Raw genomic sequence first — 24,418 nt, forward strand, 5'->3', positions numbered from 1 at the left:
CAGTTACGTAGATAGACATTAATTAAGTATATCGAAGAAAACCTGCCCTTAGGGAATTAGATAGGATACAGAAAGAATTTGTTTGTTGGGTAGAGGGGTTTTTAGTCACACGTTCCTTAAAGCCACCTCTGGTACAGTAACCTATTTCTCTCCCTAGAGACTGCAGTGCGCATTAGGTGTGCATGGTTTGTGTCCTTATTACAGGATTCACTAGGAGTGGTACACACTGTGCTGGACCCCTTGGAATCCTGATGGAGAGCTATTAGGGGAACAGCTTGGAACATGTTGACAAAAACACATTACTGAGATAACCAGACTCATTAAGGTAAGGTTTCTTCGCAGTAAACGACCTCTGATTTTTAACCATACCAACTAGGGGCAGGAATAAAAGAGTGGCCAACTAGTTAGGTTTTATCAAAATTTTCTTTCCCTTTCCCTTTCCACTCCACATCACTGCACTATACATAGTCTACAAAAAAAAGTGCCCCTACGTAATTCGCAAGTCGCAGTATGCCGTAGAGGATTGAGAGGAACCCCAATGATGAAGCATGCCACCTAGGGGCAACCCTGGTGGGTGAGGGGTCTCTAGAGAAAAAGTATTTTTTCTAGACAAGGGATTACAACAAATTCTTGCTGTATCCTGTCTGATTCCCTAAGGGCAGGTTTTCTTTGGTAAAATTCAAATAACCAGTACAAGTAATGCTGTTTCCATGAATTATTGTAAAGAACCCATAACTGCTGCCATTGCCTTTAATAGGGGAGAGAATGTGGCATAATGGCCAGAGCTGCTGACTTTGGAGCTGGGAAACCAGAATCGAGTCTTGGCATCAACTCAACATCCTGCGATTGTGGGCAAATCACTAAATCTTCCAGTGCTTACCAAAAATGAAAGTGTCCTTGTGTAATGTAACTGGTGCTCTCTGTAAAGTGCTCCAGTACTTCGGGTCGAGTTTGCTCTATATAAAAACTGCAGCAACAAACAATACAGATTATAGTGCCTGTCAGCCAAGAACACAGGAGAGATCCGGTAAGAAAAGCCTTCAACTTAACTTACCACCATGCACAATATATGGCACTAAAGGGCATATTTACTAAGCCTCGGACTAATTTACAGAGCTTTGCTATGCGGAACTCCGCAAAATTACAAAGAAACTCGGCGAAGTTCCGTAAGTGGCGGAGTGTAGTGCGAGCTGCTGTTCAGGCAGGTCTTCTTGCCTCTCGGGTAGAAATTCTACCCGAGTGGCAGCGCGCGCTCGCGAACTTACTGTTCGCGAGCATGAGCAGGGAAAAATCTCCACTGCACTATGTGAAGAAGAGTTTTCTGCACTCCGCGAGCTCCGCGGAGAGCGGAGAGCAGAATACTCTGCAAACTCCATGAACGGAGCGGAGTTCAACACTCGGGCTTAATATTTACAAGGGGATTGCACCACCGGAACGTGACTTTTATTGGCGTTCCGGTGGCGCAGTGCCCTGAACAATATTAACAAAGCAGCGTTAAGCCACTTTGCATGGCGTAATGCTCCTTTATAAATATGGTAATCTTTCACACAGCCATCTGTGTCAAAGGGGCATGCAATGTGTGTTGCTGTGGCTGTTCCACCCATTGCTTGTGTAAATCTGAGGCCGTGTCAAAAACTAATGCCATTCAAAAGCAGGCGTTAGATTGGCGTAACGAGGAGAAATAAAAGTATTTCTCCTCGTTATTGTTTTTTCTGAATATTACTTCACATACCAATAACACGCGTGCCATTACAATACAATGCAGGTATTACTACGCGATGTTAATGACAATGACATACCATTACATCGCAAACTTTTACCATGACTATACCTTTACCACGCATGCCATTACAACGCAATGGAATGCGTGGTAAAGGTACTCATGGTAAAAGTTTCAAAGGTATGCGACTCTACCCTGCCCTGCCCTAAACCCTAATTTAGTACCCCTGCATGACCCTCCCTGGACCCCCAGTTCTCTCCCTACATTTACTGTACCCTGCACGACCCCCCCACCCTACCCTAAACCCTAAAACACTACCCTACTCTAGACAAACACCACAACACTACCCTAAAACACTACCCCCAGCACGTCCTTTCCCTGACCCCTAGTTCGGTCCCTACACTCGAACACTACCCTGTATGACTCACCAACACTACCCTAATAGCTAAAACACTACCCTACCCTAACACCAAAACACTACCCTAAACATAAAACACTACCCTCTTCACGACCCTCTCCCGCCCCCCAGTCCAGTCCCTACACTTAAACACTACCCTGCACGACCCCCCAACCCTACCCTAAACCCTAAAACACTAACCTACACTACACAAACACCACAACACTACCCTAAATCCTAAAACACTACCCCCAGCGCGTCCCTCCCCCGACCCCCATTCCGGTCCCCACACTCAAATACTACCCTGCACAACCCCCCAACACTACCCTAAACCCTAAAACACTACCTTACACTACACAAACACCACAACACTACCCTAAAACACTACCCCCAGCATAACCCTCCCCCGACACCCAGTCAGGTCCCTACACTCAAACACTACCCCTCACGACCCCTCAACACTACTCTAAACCCTAAAACACTACCATACACTACACAAACACCACAACACTACCCTAAAACACTACCCCAGTACGTCCCTCCCCCCGACCCCTAGTTCGGTCCCTACACTCAAACACTACTCTGCACGGCCCCCGACACTACCCTAAACCCTAAAACACTACCTTACACTACACAAACACCACAACACTACCCTAAAACAATTCCCTCAGCATGACCCTCCCCCGACACCCAGTAAGGTCCCTACACTCAAACACTACCCCTCATGACCCCTCAACATTACTCTAAAACCTAAAACACTACCATACACTACACAAACACCACAACACTACCCTAAAACATTACCCCAGTATGTCCCTCCCCCTGACCCCCAGTTCGGTCCCTACACTCAAACACTACTCTGCACGGCCCCCGACACTACCCTAAACCCTAAAACACTACCCTACACTACACGGACACCACACCACTACCCTAAACCCTAAAACACTACCCCAAACATGACCCTCCCCCACCCCCCAGTCCGGTCCCTACACTGAAACACTACCCTGTGCGACCCCCCAACACTACCCTAAACCCTAAAACACTACCCTACACTACACGAACACCACAACACTGCCCTAAACCCTAAAACACTACCCCCAGCACGTCCCTCCCCAGACCCCCGTCTGGTCCCTACACTGAAACCCTACCCCCAGCACGACCTTACCCATACTCCCAATCCCCTTTACCTCTCTCTCCTCATGGTTCCTCTCTCCTGGTTCCAGCGTCATGTCAGGGGCGGTGCACGTCGTTGTGAGGAAACGGAAGTGCCCCAGTTTCCTCACAACGACGTGGATAGCCATTACATCGCATGCGTTGTAAAAGTGTATGCGATGTAATGGTATGCGTAGTAAGGGTTTGCTTTGTTACATCGTATGCATTGTGACGCATGCGATGTAATGACTTGCGGTGAAACAGCAGCGTTGTAATGGCTGTTTACCGCTTTTTTATGTGTGGTGCATTCTTCTGCTCACATAGAAATAGCAAATCACCATTATTGATTGTTTATGTGCAGGAAGGGACACCTTCCGGAACATAAATAATCATCCCTGTGACGCAGGCACTCTTGCACTATGGCGCAAATGTGTCTGTGTTGACACTAAACAGCTATTTTCAGCGACAGAACAAGGGAAAACACAGGAGTGTGCTGTATTCTTGTACATTCGGTGCATCTCTTCATTTTTTTAAATGACGTTGCAAAATTTGCCACAGAGCTGCGCTGTACCATTTCCTGTACATATGCCCCGAATTTGTTGAGTTATTGATTCCACCAACGCATTAGGAAAAATTACAGAAAACTACACTTGCACCAAAGTATCTTGTTAGCCTCCTCAGTCTTTTAGATGTTTGGCACCAAATACATGCTGGCGCTGATGATTGTGATAATGGTGGACATATTATTCTACCCACATAAACAATGCTTAAGATTGTACTATTTTTTTCATCTCTCCTGTGCAGATACATGACCACAACATACAGAAGATGTTAAGGATGAGCTCTGACCATAAATCACCCCTTAGAACTGTTGTTACCCATTAAATCACCTACAAAATGAAACAGTTGGAGTTTCTATAGGCGATTATTACAGGTTCAAGATTTTAAGAATTGTATACATTCAGAAATCAGTACATTCATACAGTATAATAGAAACTCTGCCACACTAATAGTGTTATGGAATGCTATGAAAGGAGTATTTAGGGGCGTTATTCTCGGCTATGTAATTCAGGAAATATTCTGAGCCAATACCGAAACTTCCCAACTAAAAACAAGAGCTGTCAAGTTAGAGGAGATGCACATTAAAGCTATTAAGAACTGAACATCTAATTGGGTAAGTATATATCTTGAACTCCTCCAAACTAAAGGACAAGCCTGGAGAATAGATGAAGCAAAGAATGCACAGCTACATTCACAACATCTCACCCCTGCATGCAAATATAGCAAGACTGTTGGGAAAATAATGTTGTACAAGTCTGGGGAACAACAGAATAGAACAGATATAAAACAGATTAAGGGGACATGTTTTACTAAGCCCATAGCAATAATTGAAAAGCTTCGACAATCCTACCAAAGTTATATTGTAAAGAACAAACATGAATCATGAGGGATAGCAGTGAATCAACATTAATTTCACAAGACTTGGGGAGGGGGCGCTAGCTGCAAGATGGCTGCCACGTAGTGAGGCTCTGCAGGCCGGATTGCCAATCTGCCAGTTATCCTGCAGTTTGGGTACCCATCGCGGTTTAAAAACGCATGTGGGTGCTTCTCAACTGCCGCAGCTACCACTGAACAACAGTTTGCTGAATTTGGGTGGCTTTTGAAGTGGGTAAGGCGCGAATGCTCTGGGGCTGCCTGCGGTAAGAAAATGGCTGACCCGGCCTGGGTGGAGTGGGAGCAGTAGCGCCGGACCCGACACAAAGGTGTGTGGAGTGCCCAGCGGCCAAACTGCTACATGGGGTGACTGAAATTGTGGAAAGTGAGGTTGGAACCCCGTGAGCGTTTTGGACCTGTGAGGCGCCGCCCGCCGGCGGGCTCCACTTCAGGCCCAGGTGGTGTGCACTGTGTAGAGGACCCACAGTGAGGCCTGAACCCTCCATCGTGAAACTTGAGCAGGTGAGGAGCCGTCGGCCAAGAGGTTGCCCAGCGGGGTGCTGCAGGAATCACTGGGAGGCTGCCTGCTGGGTGTAGCCTGCCCGGGAGACTGTGGCACTGCAGCCAGGCCTGCAAGGCTCACTCCTGGCTGGGACCGCCGGGCCGGATCGATCGCCCTTGACCCGTGAGAGTGCTGCCGCGGACTGATGAGGGACAGCGAATGCCTGGTATAGTGCGGCGGTGCCGCAGAAAGGAGGGTGCTGTAATCGTGGCAGCTAAGGTGGCCCTGTACCGCTGATGGACCCTGCCGCAGACTTGAAGTGGCAGTGCCGGCCCAGACGGCACCTCACGTTCTGGGATCTCCCGGCTGCCTGAGGAGTGCATCGGAGCGGTGAGGGTGGGCCCCTAAGGCCCCGTTGACTCTAAACCTGACAGATTTCGGGACTTGTGTGCAGCCACTGTAGGACGTGGGTACCTGCTTCATGGGGAGCTCCACTGGCTAGTGAACAGCAGAGGCCCTGCTCAGGCCTAGCATACTGGTGCGCTGCTCGGCCATTTCCCGGGAGCCTTGCTGACAAGGCTGCCCCCATGACTCAGATAAGGCACATTTGCCTCGCGGGGCATCAGGCCCACGGCGACCCCTGGTTGTGGGGGATGCTTCTGGCTGGGCCTGATTGATCTTAGGAGGGGTCCCCCGGTTTCCTAGGATCTGGAGAAAAAATGCACTGGCGCCTTAAAACAGGCGGAGATGGCGCCGCGGTACAGCAACAGCCGCCGGGGAAAATGTATCTAACTGCAGCTAGGAGGAAGAGCCCCAGCAGGGCCCACGGACAGGTGGACGAAGTTGGCAACCCAGGGACACATTGGCGCAGCATGAGTGGCACTAATGGTACGCGCTGTGCACCAGATCTGACAGTCACGAGACCTAGTCCTTTGGGGGACGCAGAGAGTACCCCTCCAGCATGAAGCTTCCGAGCAGTGATACCAGACGGAGCGGGGACCGGACGGATCCGCCTAGGGAGTGGCAGTTCCTGGCTGCACGACCAGGGAGTGTGCCATGGGCAAGGCAAAACAGCCAAAGATCTCATTTGACCAGCGAAAAAACCCCAAGGGAGTCACCCCCTCAGTAGAAGAGCAGACTGAAGTAAATATGGCTTCTACATCGACCCCTGAGCCAAACATCTGTGAAATGTTCGCAGACCTGAAACACTCTCTATCAGCTATTGACCTGAAAATCGACTCGATGTCAGACCAACTGGACCGGCTTCGAGACAAAGTATCGAATCATGATGAGGATATCACAGAGGTTGAACCGTGGACCTCCGCATTGGAAGATGAAGGTGTGGCGACTTGAGTGAAATTGCTCCGCATGGAGAAGGTGTTGGAGGTCATAAGGAATAAGAATGAAGATCTTGAAGCCAGGTTCCGGTGCAACAATTTGCACATCCTCGGAATCCCTGAAAACACTGCAATGACCCGAGTGAAGGACTACATTGAGGAAATGTTACGATCCCTCTTTGGCGAGGTCCTATCTGCAATGTGCATTGTGGAGCGTGCCCGCAGATCCATCGGCCTGAGACCCCTCCCGGGTGCTCTGGCCCACCCAATTATTGCTAGACTTTTCAACTATAGGGACTGCAACGTTGTGCTGCGAAAGGCTCGTGACCAACAAGAAATCAGGTACCAAGGCAACTTGATCACCTTCTTTCCCGACTTTACCCTGTCTGTCCAGGCCACCCCCCGAGAATTTGTACCAGTCAAAAGAATGCTACAGCAACAAGAAATCCAGTACTCCTTGTTATACCCAGCGAAACTCTGAGTTTTGCACTCCAGCAAGACATCTTTTTTTACGGATCCCAAGCTCGCCGCCAAATTTTCACGCAGCCTCAGGCATTCAAGGTTGGCAGCTCCCACGGACAGGGATCAGATGGCAGAGGACTCCCTCAATGAAAACGATTAAACAAACCTCAGGGCATGATTGACAGGGGAGACTCTAATGCTTGGCTGAGCTGGCTTATGCTCTGTGCCTTTTAGCATCGGCGACTACGTGAGCACATGAAGCAGGTACTGAACTGGGTCGCCCAACTGACTAACTGCATGGGCCTTGTGGGTGCTTTCTGTCCAGCCACCCAACACTCATCTGTTGGGCAACGCCGAGCCTCCTTGTGCCACTTCTTGGGATGAGTCCCATGTTGCATTTTGATGTTGGCTTCCTTTGGCCTTGTTTGGGTAGGGTAGACGCTCTCCAGCCAAGTTGGGCGGCTGTAGTGGGTGAGGGTGGGTTGTTTGGGTGGCGAGTGTATTATCCGGGATGTGTTGTTCTTCTCTCTATGTGACTTCTCCCTCTTTTTCCTCTTCCTCCCCCTCTCTGGTCTCGAGTCCACAGCTTCCGATCTCTGCCCCCCTTCGTACTCATGGATACATGGGAACGTACGGACGGATGAAACCCTTGACAAGACACACACTCTATAAGCAGTAAGCTGGAACTTGCAAAGCTTGAATGATGGCAGAAAGGTGCGGTTAGTGGCAGCGCTTCTTAATCAATATGAGGCAGACATCTGCTTTTTGATGGAGCTGCATCTAATGGGAGCCAGCTGTTCGTGCTTGCGAGCGGGGTGAATGGGTAAAAAATTCATAGCGGGATACTCCAGTTACGCATGGGACACAGCCATCATTCTTGGAAAGGCCTCCCATGGCATACGCGCACTGTAATATGTGACTCCCAGGAACGTTATGTGATAGTGGCAGGGGTTCTTGAAGGTCATCCAGTCAGACTCATATCAGTATACGACCCCAACATTGACGATCCCCAGTTTTTTAGTGAGGTGTGGCGGCTGGGAGATTCCTTAGGACACTGGGCGGTACTATGGGGAGGTGATTTTAATGTGGTTCTCAACTCCGATTACGATAGGTCGAGCGGATCTTGCCGGCCTCGCCCGCGAGCAGTGGTGCAACTTCGGGCCCTTATGGAAGACCATGACTTGATAGATATCTGGCGTCGCCAACACCAGCATAGTCGAGAGGGGACTTGCATTTCTACTGCCGGCCCCACATGGTCCAGAATTGAATATTGGCTTATCTTATGCAACGGGGACACTTAGGTTAGACAGAGCGCCCATCTTGCCCAAACCCTATCCCACCACGCTCCAGTACTACTTAAATTTATATTACCAGATGCGCCGAATAGGGCCTTCAGCTGAAGACTTCTAGCTGGTGCCCTTTGGGACCTGGTATTCCGGGAGGAAATTGGGTCCGCCAGAACGGAAGACTTTGAAATCAACGCAGGCTCCGTGGACTCCCTGTCCACGTTATGGGAGGCGTTCAAGACTGTCATCAGGGGCAAGTGCATCGCCCCAAAAACTGGCGTTTTGCGCTCTGCTGAGTGACTTGCGGAGGCTAGAGAAGGAGATCCGCACGCTCAAATCGGAATTTTTTTAGACCAACCAGCTCTCGACCCTCGGGCAAATCAAGGCATACATAACGGAATTCGGGGAGGCAGTGCACAGAGAAATGCACTACTTAGGACGGGAGGCACGCGTCCGCCAATATGGTGAAGGCGATTGAGCCGGCAAACCCTTGTGGGTCTACTTAAAAAGCCATGTTCAAATGACTATACCAGCGAGTTGAGAATGGAAGAGGATGCAGTCGCGGTTGGGAAGGATGCAGTCCAAGCCGAAATTATCAAATACTACACTTTCCTATATGCCGCACGACAGTCGGAGGCACTTCCCGACCTGCTCCCCTTCTTCGATTCAATTGAATTAGTCTGGCTCAGCGATGCACACCGCAAGTATCTGGACGAGCCATATGTGGAGGAGGAGGTGAATAGGGTAATTCGGGCCATGCCGGGTGACAAATTGCCAGGGCTGGACGGACTTACTTCAGCCTTTTACAAGGAGTTTGCGCCGCTTCTCGCACCTCACCTCCTCAACATGAATGAGGACTCACTTGAGCGGGACGCTCTTCCCCCTCCCTCCGTAAGGCACTCATAGTGACCATTCTTAAGCTGGACAAGTACCCGCAAGTATGTGACTCCTATAGGCCACTATCAATGATCAATATTGACAACAAAATCCTTGCTAAATTGTTGGCTACGCAGCTGCTCCCACTGCTCCCCATGATACTCAGGCAGAACAATGTGGCTTTGTCCCTGGTAGAAGCACGGCTCACAACCTCTGCACCCTCTTTGCGGTGTTACAGGAGGTGGATCCCTCCCTCCCTGCCGCTGCCGTTTTCCTGGACGCAGCCAAAGCGTTCGACACGCTGGAATGGCCTTATCTATTCTCACTCCTTGCCCATGTGGGCATGAGCCTTGCCTTTCTTAAAAAGATAGCATTACTCTATACCTCCCCGACAGCCAGGCTGCGGACTAATGGAGTGGTCTCCCCTCAGATTGTTGTGGTCCGTGGCACAAAGCAGGGGTGTCCACTTTCACCCCTCCTCTTTGCTATATCCATGGAACCACTTACGGGCAAAGTACGGCAACACCATGCTCAGCGAGGGCTTGATTTTACACCCAGGGTGATTCTGGAATCCATGTATGCAGTTGATGTGACTCTATACGTCAATCATTTGGCAACCAATCTTGCCCCCCCCTTATATGCGAAATCACCAGATTTGGTGGCCTTTAGGGCATCATTATACACTGGGGTAAATCAGTGATTTTTCCACTCACTGCCACCACGCACATGTTTCATTCAGAATTCCCTCTTAAATGGGCAGACTCCCCAGTAAAGTACCTGGGTATCTGGATCAGCAGGCATCATGCGGAGCTGTGGCAATATAACAATGGCAGGCTCATGGAGTGGCTGGAAAGTCAATTACCCCGCTGGAGGGTGCTTCCCCTCTCTTTGGCAGGCCAAATCGCCATTGCCAAAATGGTGATACTGCCCAAATTCATATATGTTTCTGTAAACCTCCTGCTCCCTCTTACCTCTGAATTCAAGAAGAGGCTTAGCTCAAATTTGATTTCCCTTGCATGGGTGGGCGGGCAACCCAATGTAGCCTGGGAGACCCTCACGCTCCTGTTCGAGCAGGGTGGCTTGGAAGTGCATTACATGGAACTGTATCATAGCTGCGCAAAGGCCCTATTTGGGTTCCATTGGATATATCCGACTCAATTTATGGCACACACTGCCCCCGAAAGAGACCAAGCGGACCCAACCCCTTTACACATGACATTGTTTCATCTGCAGAACTGCCCGCGCTCTGGGATTGATACAGTAGGCTGCACGGTTTGGGCGTGGCAGCAACTCCGTCGCAGAGCCCAGCTTGACACTTTATACGCACCGTTGGTACTGCTCACTAGGCACCCAGCATTGCCTTTCACGGATGAGGCGGCGATCTGTCAACGACTGCGCAAGCTCCAGCTGCACACGCTGGGACGAGCTTTCCCAGACAGCATCTTCATTGGACTAGATGCTGCACTAGGGGGCGAACACACTGGCCTCCTCGGTAGAATTACATACTTCCAGCTGCGGGTGGAGTTGCAAGCACAAAATGCATCGCTTCCATTCGTGCCCCCAATTATACATGTTCTGGAAGCATTTTTTCTAATCCCTCACCTCGCAAACTTATAACACGTCTCCATTCTGGCATGCAGCGTGAATCCCCAATAAGCTTACCCCCTGCCCAGCACGAATGGGAAGAAAGTTTGGGAACCCCGTTTGAGGAGGGAGTATGGGCCTACTGCTGCACACAGTCAAGAGATATTTCACCCATTTATAGATTGAGGCATATTCATTTTAAATACCTCCACAGACTTTACAGGACCCCTGTATGGTTGCGCAAAGCTGGATTGAGCATGGATGCGCGATGCGTATGCTGAGGAGCACCTGAGGCCTCCTTCATGCACTTGGCCTGGGAATGCATGGATATTGCGAAATATTGGGATTGTGTATTTGATGCGTTGGATGAAATGCTGGAGTGCAGGTTGGAGTGCTCTCCGCTGCCTGCCCTGCTAGGATATGTTAAGAACCTCCCAGCAGACAAGAGAAGGCTGGCGGCCATGATGCTACTATTGGCTAAGAGGCATGTGGCTATCTGCTGGGGCCGTAAGCGTAGGCCGCGGAGGGACGAATGGCTTAGGGAGGCTGTTTTTTGCCATAACCAACTGTCAGAGTGTTGGGAACTAATGCCTGCACAGGCGTGTCCTCATAACATATGGGAACCCTTGCAAAGTTTTTTACAGCATATCCAGTTGACCGTGCACATGCCCCCGCGGTGGAGGTGTAAGCGATCATGGGGATGCATGCAACTTAGGGGGGGGCTGTCCCACACATCACCGTACCCTTTCTTTCAATTAGACCAGAGAGATATACCTCTCCACCCCCTTCCCTTCTCTCCTCCTCCCCTTTTCCCCCTCCTCCCCCAGATGATCCCCGCTTTAGACCTCTGTCTCTAATCTATTTCCTTTCTCCTTCCTTTTTGTTGACATGGCGGCTGCTGCCCTCCGGACTGATATACAAATTGGAGTGGAAATATGCAGATTACAGAATATTGTATGTACTGCTGGACTTCCACTCCTCGTGACTTAGTAACTGTGTATCTGAATGTACACACGCAATTACTTGCCTTTACATGTCTCCTCAGCACCACTTACACCTGGTGCAATATGCCGCTGTCTGTACTTGCTAAAAATCTATAAATAAAGTTTTAAAAAAAAATCACAAGACTGTTCCGTAGAATCATCATTTTTGAATACTCCATTCACTAAGGAAGAAGTCAGACTTGCAATTCAAAATTTAGCAAATAGGAAAGCAACTGGGGAAGATGCCATGCCATCGGAATTCTATTAAATATTTTTAAATGGTATTCTCCCATTATACATGGATGTACTGATTAGTATAAATAATGGGAGTGAAATTCCAGCAACTTGGCAACATACTCTAATCTCTTTTTAAAAAAAGACAAGCCTGTGGAGGTTTGTGGAGCATACCAGTCTATCTCCTTGATCAATGCAGATGCCGACATTTATGCTAAAATCTTGGTCTGTAGGCTTTCTGCAAAAATGCCACAGGTACTCTCAAGTAAACAACACAGTTTTTTACTAGGAAGAGACACCACTGAACATATAAACACAACCATAAGTATGTTTGATGCCACAAGCAGGAGGGCTACTATGATCATACTTGATACAAAGAAGGCATTTGATAGAGTAGATTGAGAGTATTTGTGGGAGGTGTTATGCCACATGAATTAACAACAGCAAATTGTGAAATTTGCTCAAAAATTATATCACATCCAATACTTTATGTAGTGCTGATGGGGTAGGAATCAGCAACTATAGAGATGCACCGTGGCACATGCCAGGAATGCCTGCTATTCCCATGACTTTTTGCATTATATCTAGATCCTTATCTATGGAAGGTAAAAGAAGAAAGTCACATATCCTTGGTTAATCTAAATGAGTACCAGTTAAAGTTAGCCACATATGCAGATGATGTGGCATTTTTTTCTGGAAAAGTTGAAGCAGCTATTTTCTGCTGTTTAACAAATACAACAAACTGGGGTGGCATGGTGAGCAAAAAATGATGGACTAAATCTTTATCTGGAACTGGGGATAAATGTTTGATCTGTTCAGCATTCCGTCCACCATCTGTTCTTCTTGCCTTTGTCACCCTAAGTATGAAGGGGATGCCCAGTTGTCTGTCCCATTTTTACCATGCCTCTGGATTCAGTCTAGCCTGGCTGATAAGGGGTGATACCCCAAAACCAGTCCTAGGAGGCTTATTTCTGGTCCAGGGAAGACCTAGCCTGGCAGTTTGGGCTGTATTGTTCCCATGAGGAGCAGGGACAAGACTGATGTGCATATGGCTGGGTCCCCACTGGGGTGGCGTGGTGAGCAAACAATTATGGGCTAAACCCAGATCTGTGACTGGGAGGGTGAAGGTTTGATTTGTTCAGCATTCCATCCATCCATCATCTGTACTTTTTGGTTTTATGGCCCCAAATGGGAAGAGTATGCCCAGACATAGGTCCCGTGCTCACTGTGCCATTGGATTGAGGCTAGCCTGGCTGATGAGGGGTAATACCCCGAAACCAGTCCCAAGATGCTTGTCTCCTGTCCAGGATGGTCCAAGCCTGGCAGATCAGGCTGGACTGTTCCCATGAGAAGCAGGATATAGACTGATTTTCATATGACTGGGTCCAAGCTGGGACGACTTGTTGAGCAAAAAACCAATAGATTAATCCCAGATCTGTGACGGGGGTGAATGTTTGATTTGTTCAGGATTCCACCCTTTATCTGTTAGTTTTGCTTTTGTCTCCATAAGCGGTAAGGATATGCCCAGACGTGGGGTCCATGCTCACTGTGCCACTGGATTCAAGCTAGCCTGACTGATGAGGGGTGATACCCTGAAACCAGTCCCAGGATGCTCGTTTCCAGTTCATGGAGGACCTGGACTGACAGTTCGGACTTGACTGTTCCCCTGAGAAGCAGGGTCTAGACTTATTTGCAAACAGCTGGGTCCAAACTGAGGTGGCGTGATGGGCAAAAAAGCCATGGATTAAATCCAGATCTGTGACTAGGGGTGAATGTTTGATTTATTCAGCATTCCGTCCATCATCTGTTATTTTTGCAGTTGAACAAATAGCCACCAAGTGTGGGAGAATTTCAGACTATAAATTAATTATCACCAATATGGAGGTTTTAACTAACATTATTATTGCACAAAATACAAATCAGAAACTCAAGGCAGTCAAATATTTGGGTGTATATATATGAACCACTATGTATGAGATTTTGTCATTTGAATCATCATGCACTTCTTGGGATTATTAAAATATTAATGAAAAGATGGGATAAACTCCCTATATCCTTTATCGGCAGATATAATCTAATTAAAATGACTATACTTCTGAAATTTTTATGCTTATTTCATTCTAATCTAATATGTATTCCTTTATCGTTTCTTAAACAATTACATTCATCTTTATCACGTTTTGTATAAGGATTTAAGCACTTCCGCCACACCACCAAAATGTTGAAATTTACAATTCTAATTCTGGGCTGCCATCTGAAAAGAATTGGAAACCTGCTTTGTCCTTTGGAAAAGGTTCATGGCAGTAATAGATATTTGATATGCCTAGGTAGTAACACTATGGGTTGGCTACCCCGTCCCTTTGATCCCAACAATTACAAGCACGTAAACTTCAAGATAGGAATGTCAGAACTATTTGGTTACAATGGGTAAAGCATTTTAATATTCCATCACTCAATTGGTATACCCCACCGGTGTAGAAACAGACCTACTGGAAATGTTTTAGGATGGCATACACAAAAATGGGTAAAATGAGGGGGTTGTTCAATTAAGCTATCTCTTCAAGCATGAACACGTGCTGTCTTATGAGGACCTTAGTAACAAAGATCTCCTCACCTGAAGAAGGATTTTTAAATATCTTCAAATGAGGGACTATTTACTGAAGAGCACATTATTAATGTATACAATGGAAATACTGAAAGATTCAGCTGCTATTATGATAAAAAATTTATACACTTGTTTGAAAGAGCAAATTTCAAATTGTACTCAACAGCTAGCAGGGAAATGGACTGTGGCTTTACATCTGCACAGAACAAATGCAATAATGTTATAATGCATCAGTCAAGCCCATAAATATATGTGTGCAGCCAACGTATTATTGAAGTAATATAAAACAATACTTTGATTATATTTTTTCCCCAGCAGGCTGCACTCCTGGAAAAAATCATTTGCTCTTGATGCGCTAGATGCACCATGGAAGAGGCAGATGAAATATACATGGGTGCCATGTGTCCCAACACTTAGGAATCAGTGGGACTGGATAACAAATAAACTAACTGGAAATACAGAAACCAGGATTAAGCTTAGTGCATTGTTTGTTATATTAGGAGTAGACTTTGAACAGTGAAGTAACGGTTTGAACCACAACTAATGAATTAGCAAGTGTTTAATTATGAGGTGCAGATGAAAATCAGGAGCTCCCTCACCTACTCTCCATCAACCATCTCCCGTCCTTGGAACCTCATGACTTCCAAACCTTGGTCACTGTGGTAACAAGAAAAGAAGTACGTGGTTTGGAGAATGGAGACGAAGAAGACACACATATCATACATTTGTGAACAATGTAACTATACAACATTTCTCCTTTCAATACAGAGAACAATAATAACACTTTAAAGGGAAAATTATCCAAAAAACATAACACAAACAAAATGTGTGATACATCAAGAGAGAAACACCAAATACTCTACAAACTGTGACAAAAAAACTGCATACATTTCATCAATTCACCACACAATATTGAAATCTATTTGACAAACAATGTTTTCTACAACCATTTTCCTGCAAATCAACAACAAAACTCTCAACCCTGTGCACAATTCTCAATCACTCTTCATTGGCCATTTAATTCACATCTCTTTCCAATGCGTTTTCATTCTAAACTGTGTCTCTATCATCCTTTAACCTGAAACTGCTACACCCATTATTAATGTTTTCACTATCTTCCCTCAATCATAAATGTTGATTTTCATTGGTTTTCTTTTTGCTTTTGTCTTGGTTTTCTTACAATATTATGCCACTCTCCTTTTATTCCATTTTTGACAATTGTCAGTACTATATGCCAATTATGTACACACTTTACGACCATGTGCCAGAGAATGTATTTCTTCCATCATTCCTCCTTCCCAATTTGATTTTCACAAAATCACCCTCAGAAACTACTTTTTGACTCATCACTCTCCACGCCCTTATTCCCACTGGTCTCCAGCTACTGAGATTTCAGTTTTCTTCTGAGTACTCTTCCTCTCATACTCACAAATGGCAACTCACCAGTAGCCCCCTTCATTGTAGTATTGCACGTCTAAACCAATATCTCTACAAGAGTCCTCACTTCTTTCCTTCCTCTCAGAGCCATCTGAATGGTGCCCTTGGCCACCCTATCTGCTCATTCCACTAAACCATTTCCTGAGAAGATTATACAAGTATACGTGCATATATTTGATCCCCTGTCTTTTTAAAACCTCCTGCATTGATGCAGATATAAATTGGGTCCTGTTATCTGACACAATTACTCCGGACAACCTTCTCTCCTGAAAGTTTTCTTTAAAAAACGGATGACAGTTTCTATGGTGATGTTCCTCACAAATTCCACCACCATCCATCTTGAGAATATGTCTACCATCACTATAGCAAAACTCTCCTTCTCAGATAAATAATCCATGAGACAAAAAAAATCTACCCTTACTGTCATCTAGGCTTCTTCAGAATCGGTTAAAGTACCTATAGTTTCAGCTCCTAATTTCAAACGCTTCTCACTCTCCCTACACAAATCACAGGCCTTTACCCATTCCTTGACTTCATCATTTATTCCTGGCCGCCAAAACGTTTCCATCAAACGCCTTTTGGTAAGTGACTGACCAATATTTCCCTCATAATTTAACTTATTAACTTCCTTTTAACTCCTTCTGGAAATATATATATGTTCCCTCTCATAACTATAACCTCTGACCCATAGACAATTCATGTTGAATTTTAACATCTGCGCACGTGAATACACAAATTTGCTTCTCTCTTACAACTGTCACAATCACTCACAATGAATCCCCCTCACTCTGTGCAGCCTTTTCCCTTTCTTCCTTTGTAATTGCATTCTGCTCATCTTCCAAGACATCTTCAATGTTCACAATGACACTCTCATCACTTTTTCCATTACCCTCCCATGTCAAAGGAAGTCTCAATAAACAATCAGCTGGTACATTCCTCCAATCCTCTACATAGTCAATGTTATATTTGTACGCAGTCGTTGTAACAACCACGTTGTAAAGGTAACGCGATGTGATGACCGCGTAGTAAAGGTTGTTCCCCCTCTACAATACCTTCATTTTGCATGTCTTCCAACATTTTTTTAACTTCACCCCGTACTGCAGTGGGAACTCTCCTTACGTAATGTCTTACTGGGACTATGTCATTATTAAGTTTTATTTAAGGCACATCCCCCTTCAACGATCCAATTGTGTCTTGGAAAACAATATTAAATGTATCTACTATGTCTTCTATTGACTCACTGCCCCCAACAAGCAACACCTGCTCCTCAGACATGGGATCTAGAATTATATGCAGACCATATTGCTGAACCCACCCTAAAATAGCAGGACCACTCTGTAGCAAATACATTTTGCCTTTTGCCACTCCATGTATCTTAAAATAAGAATGTCTCACCCACCATATCCTTTAGGCTGTATATCTCTATGTTGTAAAGTGTGAAGCCATGTATTTTCAAATAATATCTTAAAAATAAATGTGTAGATAGGCCCTGGATCAACCATTGACTAATAAGCAAAGTCAGGTCAAGAGCAATTTTGTCATGCCTCTCCTTTATCTTCAATGCACAAAACCCTTTCTGTATCTTGTTTTACACATCACACCTGCATTTTAGACATGTCTCTACACACTTTTACTATATGATCTAGTTTCCCATACTTTGGACAATCCTTGTCTCTTGCTAAACGTCCCTTAAAGTGTGCCACATTTGACATGCTACCACACCTGTAACATCCTTCAAGTGACAGTTTGTTGTTAGTTTGTATGTTTTTATGTTTTTCTATAATACTTCCCCAATAACCTCATATACTGTTTAATCTCTTATAAGATTTGGCTGCACTGTCTTTTCTCTATACAGCATTGATATATCCATATCTCTTTATTGCATTTCTCACATGCATAAGTCTGACTCTTCTAGAATGTTTGCAATTCCTATTGCTTCATGTAATGTGGGATTATGTGGGATTATGTGGGGTTATGTGCAGCCCAGAGTCTCTCCCGCATTTTTTTTATTATTGTACTGTACAATTAATTGATCTCTAATATGATCTGCCATTTCACCAAAGTCACACTTCACCTCCAATTCTTTTAGTCTAGTTACAAACTGACCCACTGTCTCATGACTTCTTTGTGCTGTGTATAAAATGTGTCTAAACTGGGGTGGCATGGTGAGCAAAAGAATGGTGGATTTAACCCAGATCTCTTGACTGGGGGTGAATGTTTTGATTTGTTCTGCATTCCATCCATCAATTGTGTGTCTTTTGCTTTCTCGTCCTAAGTGTGCCAGGTACGCTCAGACGTGAGTCCTGGGCTCACTGTGCCACTGGAATCAAGCTATCCTGGCTGAAGAGGGGTGAAACCCCGAAACCGGTCCTAGGTTGCTTGTTTCCGGTCCAGGGAGGACCTGGCTTGGCAGTTCGGGCTGGACTGTTCCCATGAGGCACAGGATCAAGACTGATCTGCATATAGCCAGGTCTAAACTGTGGTGGTATGGTGAGCAAAAGAATGATGGATTTAACCCAGATCTCTTGACTGGGGGTGAATGTTTTGATTTGTTCTGCATTCCGTCCATCAATTGTGTGTCTTTTGCTTTCTCGCCCTAAGTGCGCCAGGTACGCTCAGACGTGAGTCCTGGGCTCACTGTGCCACTGGAATCAAGCTATCCTGGCTGAAGAGGGGTGAAACCCCGAAACCGGTCCTAGGATGCTTGTTTCCGGTCCAGGGAGGACCTGGCTTGGCAGTTCGGGCTGGACTGTTCCCATGAGGCACAGGGTCAAGACTGATTTGCATATAGCCTGGGGTGGAATGGTGAGCAAAAGAATGTTGGATTTAACCCAGATCTCTTGACTGGGGGTGAATGTTTTGATTTGTTCTGCATTCCGTCCATCAATTGTGTGTCTTTTGCTATAAAATGTGTGTCTACATCACAATATTAACCTGCTTGCCAAAACAAATATCTTACCTTTTCTTGGCTTCCACGTGCATATCTGTTATTTTTGTGTTATCTGCTCCCATAGCAACAGATAGAATTTAAAAACCTGTTACCCCTCCTTGCCTAAAGCCTTGATTAAAAGAGCTCTCGTCCTTATTGGTTTAAATTTAGTCAGTCAGTTGCTTCAAGTCCACTTCTCCCATATAACTGACATTGGACCAGCTAGAGGCAAAAGCACTGGGTGCAGAGCAACTGATTGCAATGAATAGTTATCCATTATACCTATTGAATAAGCATTTGTATTAAATACTTCAAATGTCAGTAAAGATTTAAAAAAATTAGCCCTTCTTCTCTTGTTACTAAGAGACAATAGTTCTGTTTCTCTCTTTGCTGCATAAATCCTTTTGTAGGAAGAGGTAATCCTAGTCAAAAGTGTAAGGCTTGGCAAAACGCAGATGGTCGCAGAGGCGGCAACAGACTCCTGACTATAGTGGATCGAGGTAAAAATGAAGGGGCCCGATTCACAGAACTAACTTAAGACAAAATCCTAAACTTACTACCATTTTGGTATTCACAGAAGGCACTTACTCATTTTGGTATTCACAGAAGGCACTTACTCATTTCGGTATTCACAGAAGTTAGGAGTCCTAACTTTAGGACTCCTAAATGCCTTCTGTGAATACCGAAAGCCTTAAAATTAGGATTTTTCTCAGTTTAGTAGTAGTATAGTTAGGACTCCTAACTTTAGGACTCCTAAATGCCTTCTGTGAATACCGAAAGTCTTAAAATCAGGATTTTTCTCAATTTAGTAGTCCTAAGTTTAGGACTCCTAACTTTAGGACTCCTAAATGCCTTCTGTGAATACCGAAAGCCTTAAAATTAGGATTTTACTCAGTTTAGTAGTAGTATAGTTAGGACTCCTAACTTTAGGACTCCTAAATGCCTTCTGTGAATACCGAAAGTCTTAAAATTAGTATTTTTCTCAATTTAGTAGTCCTAAGTCTAAACTTAGGACTACTAAATTGAGAAAAATACTAATTTTAAGACTTTCGGTATTCACAGAAGGCATTTAGGAGTCCTAAAGTTAGGAGTCCTAACTATACTACTACTAAACTGAGAAAAATCCTAATTTTAAGGCTTTCGGTATTCACAGAAGGCATTTAGGAGTCCTAAAGTTAGGACTCCTAACTTCTGTGAATACCGAAATGAGTAAGTGCCTTCTGTGAATACCAAAATGAGTAAGTGCCTTCTGTGAATACCAAAATGGTAGTAAGTTTAGGATTTTGTCTTAAGTTAGTTCTGTGAATCGGGCCCTATGTGTCTGGCACATGCCTGGTTTCTGCTCCTCATTTTAAAGAATATATTTTATGAATAGCCCTCAATAAAGTTTACCTGTGTGGATGGAGAGCAAACATCAATCAGCCCTGTTAACCAGGTTATCAACAAATTCAAGGGATACTGTTCTAGTCACTCTGACACCGGCTTCAAGAATATTGCCATGTCCAACACCTTCAGCCCAGCAAACAATTCTAGCTGAGCGCCAGTTCAAAGAGCTGCAAGAAGATGAAAATTGGATGTATCCACCACCTAAAAGTAACACAAAGTAGAAAGCAAGGTGATATAATGTTAATAGAAGCTTACTGTTCAGGACCCTGCGCACTGACAAAGAATGCCGCAGTCGTGACCTCGCTCTGAATTCAAGAGTGGTTATAATCGTTACCATACTGGCTCACACTGTGAACCAAATGCGATCATTTAGCCGCAAAAAGTCAAGTTCTGCTGTTCTCACCGATAAACTTGTGAACAAGGTACCTCCAATTTCTAATATGTTGATAAACACATCCTGGGCACTGCTTCCTGACTTTTGACCTCCATCTGAAACAGGTGATTGTCGCCAAATTGAAGTAACGGTTTGAACCACCAGTAATGAATTAACAAGTTTTTATCAAAAGGACCAGATTAATATTCGGAGCTCTCTCATCTGCTCAGCATCAACCGCCAACCTTCCCTGGAACTGCATGACCTCACAAAGCTTGGTCACTGTGATAACCGTGAATGACGTACGGGATCTGAAGAACGGAGACGGAAAAACACACATATCTCTCATTCTTGTACTACTTAACTATTACAAAAAACAGCTTATACCTCTGGCTACCGTAGCCTTCTATTGTGTTACAATCATGGTAACTAAGTTAATAATTGCTAAATATTGGACAAAATTGAGATTTACCTTAATATGCACATTGGTGGCAGAAAACGTCCGCTATTTATTAAGCTCAATGCGCACTTTACAAACTAAAGATGGAGCTGGCAGGAAATTAGATCGGGAAATATGGGGCAAGTTCAAACCGTTGTATCATTAAAGATACAGTTTAAAAATCTACTATTTTGTTGTCTCTTCTGATCTATAATATATGTATGAATAAAGTAGCATTTCATTTGTAAATACTTACTTTGTCTTACCTAGATTAAAAAAGAGAAACAATATAGAAAAAGGTAATTTGAGGTGATTTAGAACAAGAGATTGAATACTCAAATCATGCCATTCATATCAAGAAACCAATACTTAGAACATAAGCTCAAAGACCTTATGTTAGGTTAGGTAATGAAGTAACATAATGTTGACTCTATCATCTGAAAAATGTATGTGTGGAAATCACAAATGGAACGTAAATTACTATACTACTAAATATACTTGCACTTTGACGTCTGACTCCTCATTTACCCATTATTAACTAACCCTTCCCTGTTTCTGCTCCTCTTTTTAGAGAACGTATTTTATGAAAAGCCCTCAATAAAGTTTGCCCGTGTGGATGGAGAGCAAACCCCAATCATCCCAGTTCACCAGGTTATCGACAAATTCAAGGGATACTGTTCTGGTCACTCTGACAACTTCTACAAGAATATCATCATGTCCGACACCTTCAGTCACAGCACAAAGTTCTAGCTGACCCCCAGTTCGACAAGGCGCAAGAAGATGAAAATTGGATGTAACTGGCTCTAAAAAATGACACAAAGGAGAAAGCAAGGGGACGCAATTTAAATTCTGCTCTTGCTGCAGCTTGATTCACAGAGTGCATGCACAAATGTTTGGTTTTCTTTGTTGTGTCACATTGTCAAGGAAATTCCCTCTATGCGTATATTCTATAAAGAAGATTCGATTGTGTGCCTTCTCACATTGTGCCTTTAGCAAGTATAAACATATTCTCATAAAAAAGATTGAGAAAAAAGGGATTCTATTGAGTAGGAGAATCAGGGTACAAAGAAAGCAATGCCTTATGAGTTACACTTGATTCCTCCCACCACTACCCTTACAAACAGAACCTAATTATATGAATCTGTAAAAGGAATACATTCATTTCTTTCCTTTCTACTGATATTATTAAAAGAAGATGAGATTTATTTTAGAGTGACCGATCTGAGACATTCTTTATTCCCTAGACTAAGCTTTTTGAGGAAGCATTATTTCATTGATGTATTTTGAACATTAAAGTCAAATGAGCCTTTGTCTGTCTTCCTGAAGCCTGGAAAAGACTTTCCCTTTGAGTTAGCTTTGCCAGTCAGTCTTAGAATTCAGGAACAAAACATAGCACCCAGACAGGGCAGCAAGCAACACTCCTTCTCATCTGGGCCAGGATACCCTCCCGGGTGATATTTCTGCTGTACAGAGACACTTAACGTAACATGAAATAACATAACGATATCCTGCCTCACTTCTGCACTATCCAAATCTGTCAGCATCAGCTTTTCAATGTGGGAAAACAATGCAAGCATACGTCTCTCTGAGTTTTCTCCTTTTATTTTAGTTAGACATACAGCAACTATATACATCATAGTTGCAATGACCGTGCAACAGCAATACAATTTTCCTTGCCATGGTGGCTTTAAGGTGACTGTGAATTTCATGTATACATCTGCAGCCTAAGTGCTCCTGGACCAGAGGCAGAAATGTTCTCATACTGTGATAGTAAAAAGGAGTCATCAAACTTCTGGGGAGATATCTTAGATGACGAAAGAGTTACAGATATTTATCAAATGGTTATGCTCCTGCTAGTATTCGACTGAAACGTGCTTGCAATTTCGTATCCAGTCAAATGAGTGGTGGCCTGAAAAAGACAATTCAAGTTTTTGACACGGATTGTAGTTCTGGTTAAGCCATAGAGCGAAAGGTCCTACTAACTGACCTAATGAACTTTTTCAAGATGCAATTCAGTGAATAAACAAAAATATTGTTGTGACACCCCAAAGGGGGTTGTATCTCCCTCAGTCAGGCTGAATGATGCCAGCCACATGCAGAAGGACAGCTGAATAAATCCAGCCAGGCCACGCTCTCCTTGGGTACGGGTTTGTACATCACACAATCACAAACTGCTGGTCTGAACTGAATATCACCGGATACACAACCCAACCTTTATTTAACCAGCCAGTGGATAACATTTGTAAAATATATTATATATCTAAGCAAATAAAGAAGGGCAAATGTGAATATTAACATTTTCAAAGATGGTGCGAAACTTGGAATCATTTATGCCAAACTGCTGTAGTGTAGCTAATGGAGATTATAGTTTTTTATCAGAAATGCTTCAGTGAATTTACCTGTTGGAGGCGAATAGGAATTTGGAAGCAAACTGTATGGAAACAATGTGGACAAGCAAGTGAAGTAAAGTAGATCTAGAAAATGTTGTTAGAAAAAAATAACTGTATTTGCGAAAGACCTGCTGTTGCTGGCTTCTTGCAATGGCATCTTGCAAACTCTATGTTTTTCTAAACCAAGAAGAGGTTTTTACTACCATGTAGTAGAGTCTAAAATGCCCCAAGCCTATTAGTTGTTCGCATATGCTCTTACTTTTCAATTTGACTTGCAACTTTATGCTTATGCTTTCCCAGCTATTGATGTGTCTTGCTTTGTACATAATTATTTATTTGTATGGTTGACCATGTTCACAAATGATTTCCCCCATTCCTACGCATTGTCATCCTCAAGAGAGTCTGCCCTTCGTTACCCAAAGAAGAGAAAGACAAACGTGGAAAAAGGTTTTTAAACTTAGATTTCAGTTTTCAGTCATTTTCTCCAACAACTGTAGCTCCATCTCTTTGATGGTTCAGGAAAACAATGACTGTGTAAATTGAAAAGTAAATCAGTGATGCTTGAGGTTATTGGTTTATAGTTTGTTTGTTTTTTCTAAAATAAACAGATGTTATTGTCGTTATTTGTGTATTTAATGTATGTGTTCTGGCAATAAATTCTGGTTAATGAGCATTTTTTAAGCTTGTCCATTAATTCAACAAGAGAGTATTATAATACACGTTTTATATGGAACTTTAGATTAGTAGCCAAATCTTGACTGGGACAAGTTCATAAGTTTGGAGCAGGCAGTAATTACAAACCTGCATCTACCAATCACATGCCTACAAAACGGGATTGAAGAGGAGCCTCGTCCATAGTAGATGATTGTTCTTCTATGACATATATGTTTGTG

At 44.2% G+C, this 24,418-nt stretch overlaps 1 protein-coding gene across 3 annotated transcripts in view; it reads left to right on the top strand.

The window, feature by feature from the left end:
• ADGRG6 (adhesion G protein-coupled receptor G6) overlaps nt 1-24,198 on the top strand; it is a 621,002-nt gene extending 596,804 nt beyond the window's left edge. For all 3 annotated transcript variants that reach the window (XM_085611657.1, XM_085611655.1, XM_085611656.1), the window contains one exon: nt 21,707-24,198. Coding sequence is in view for 2 of the 3 variants with exons in the window: in XM_085611655.1 (XP_085467781.1) it covers nt 21,707-21,885 (179 nt within the window). In the remaining variant the exon portion in view is untranslated. The remainder of the gene's footprint in view (nt 1-21,706) is intronic.
• Nucleotides 24,199-24,418: the final 220 nt, after the last annotated feature.

This window comes from Triturus cristatus, chromosome 6 (genome assembly GCF_964204655.1).
Source record: "Triturus cristatus chromosome 6, aTriCri1.1, whole genome shotgun sequence".
NCBI lineage: Eukaryota > Metazoa > Chordata > Amphibia > Caudata > Salamandridae > Triturus > Triturus cristatus.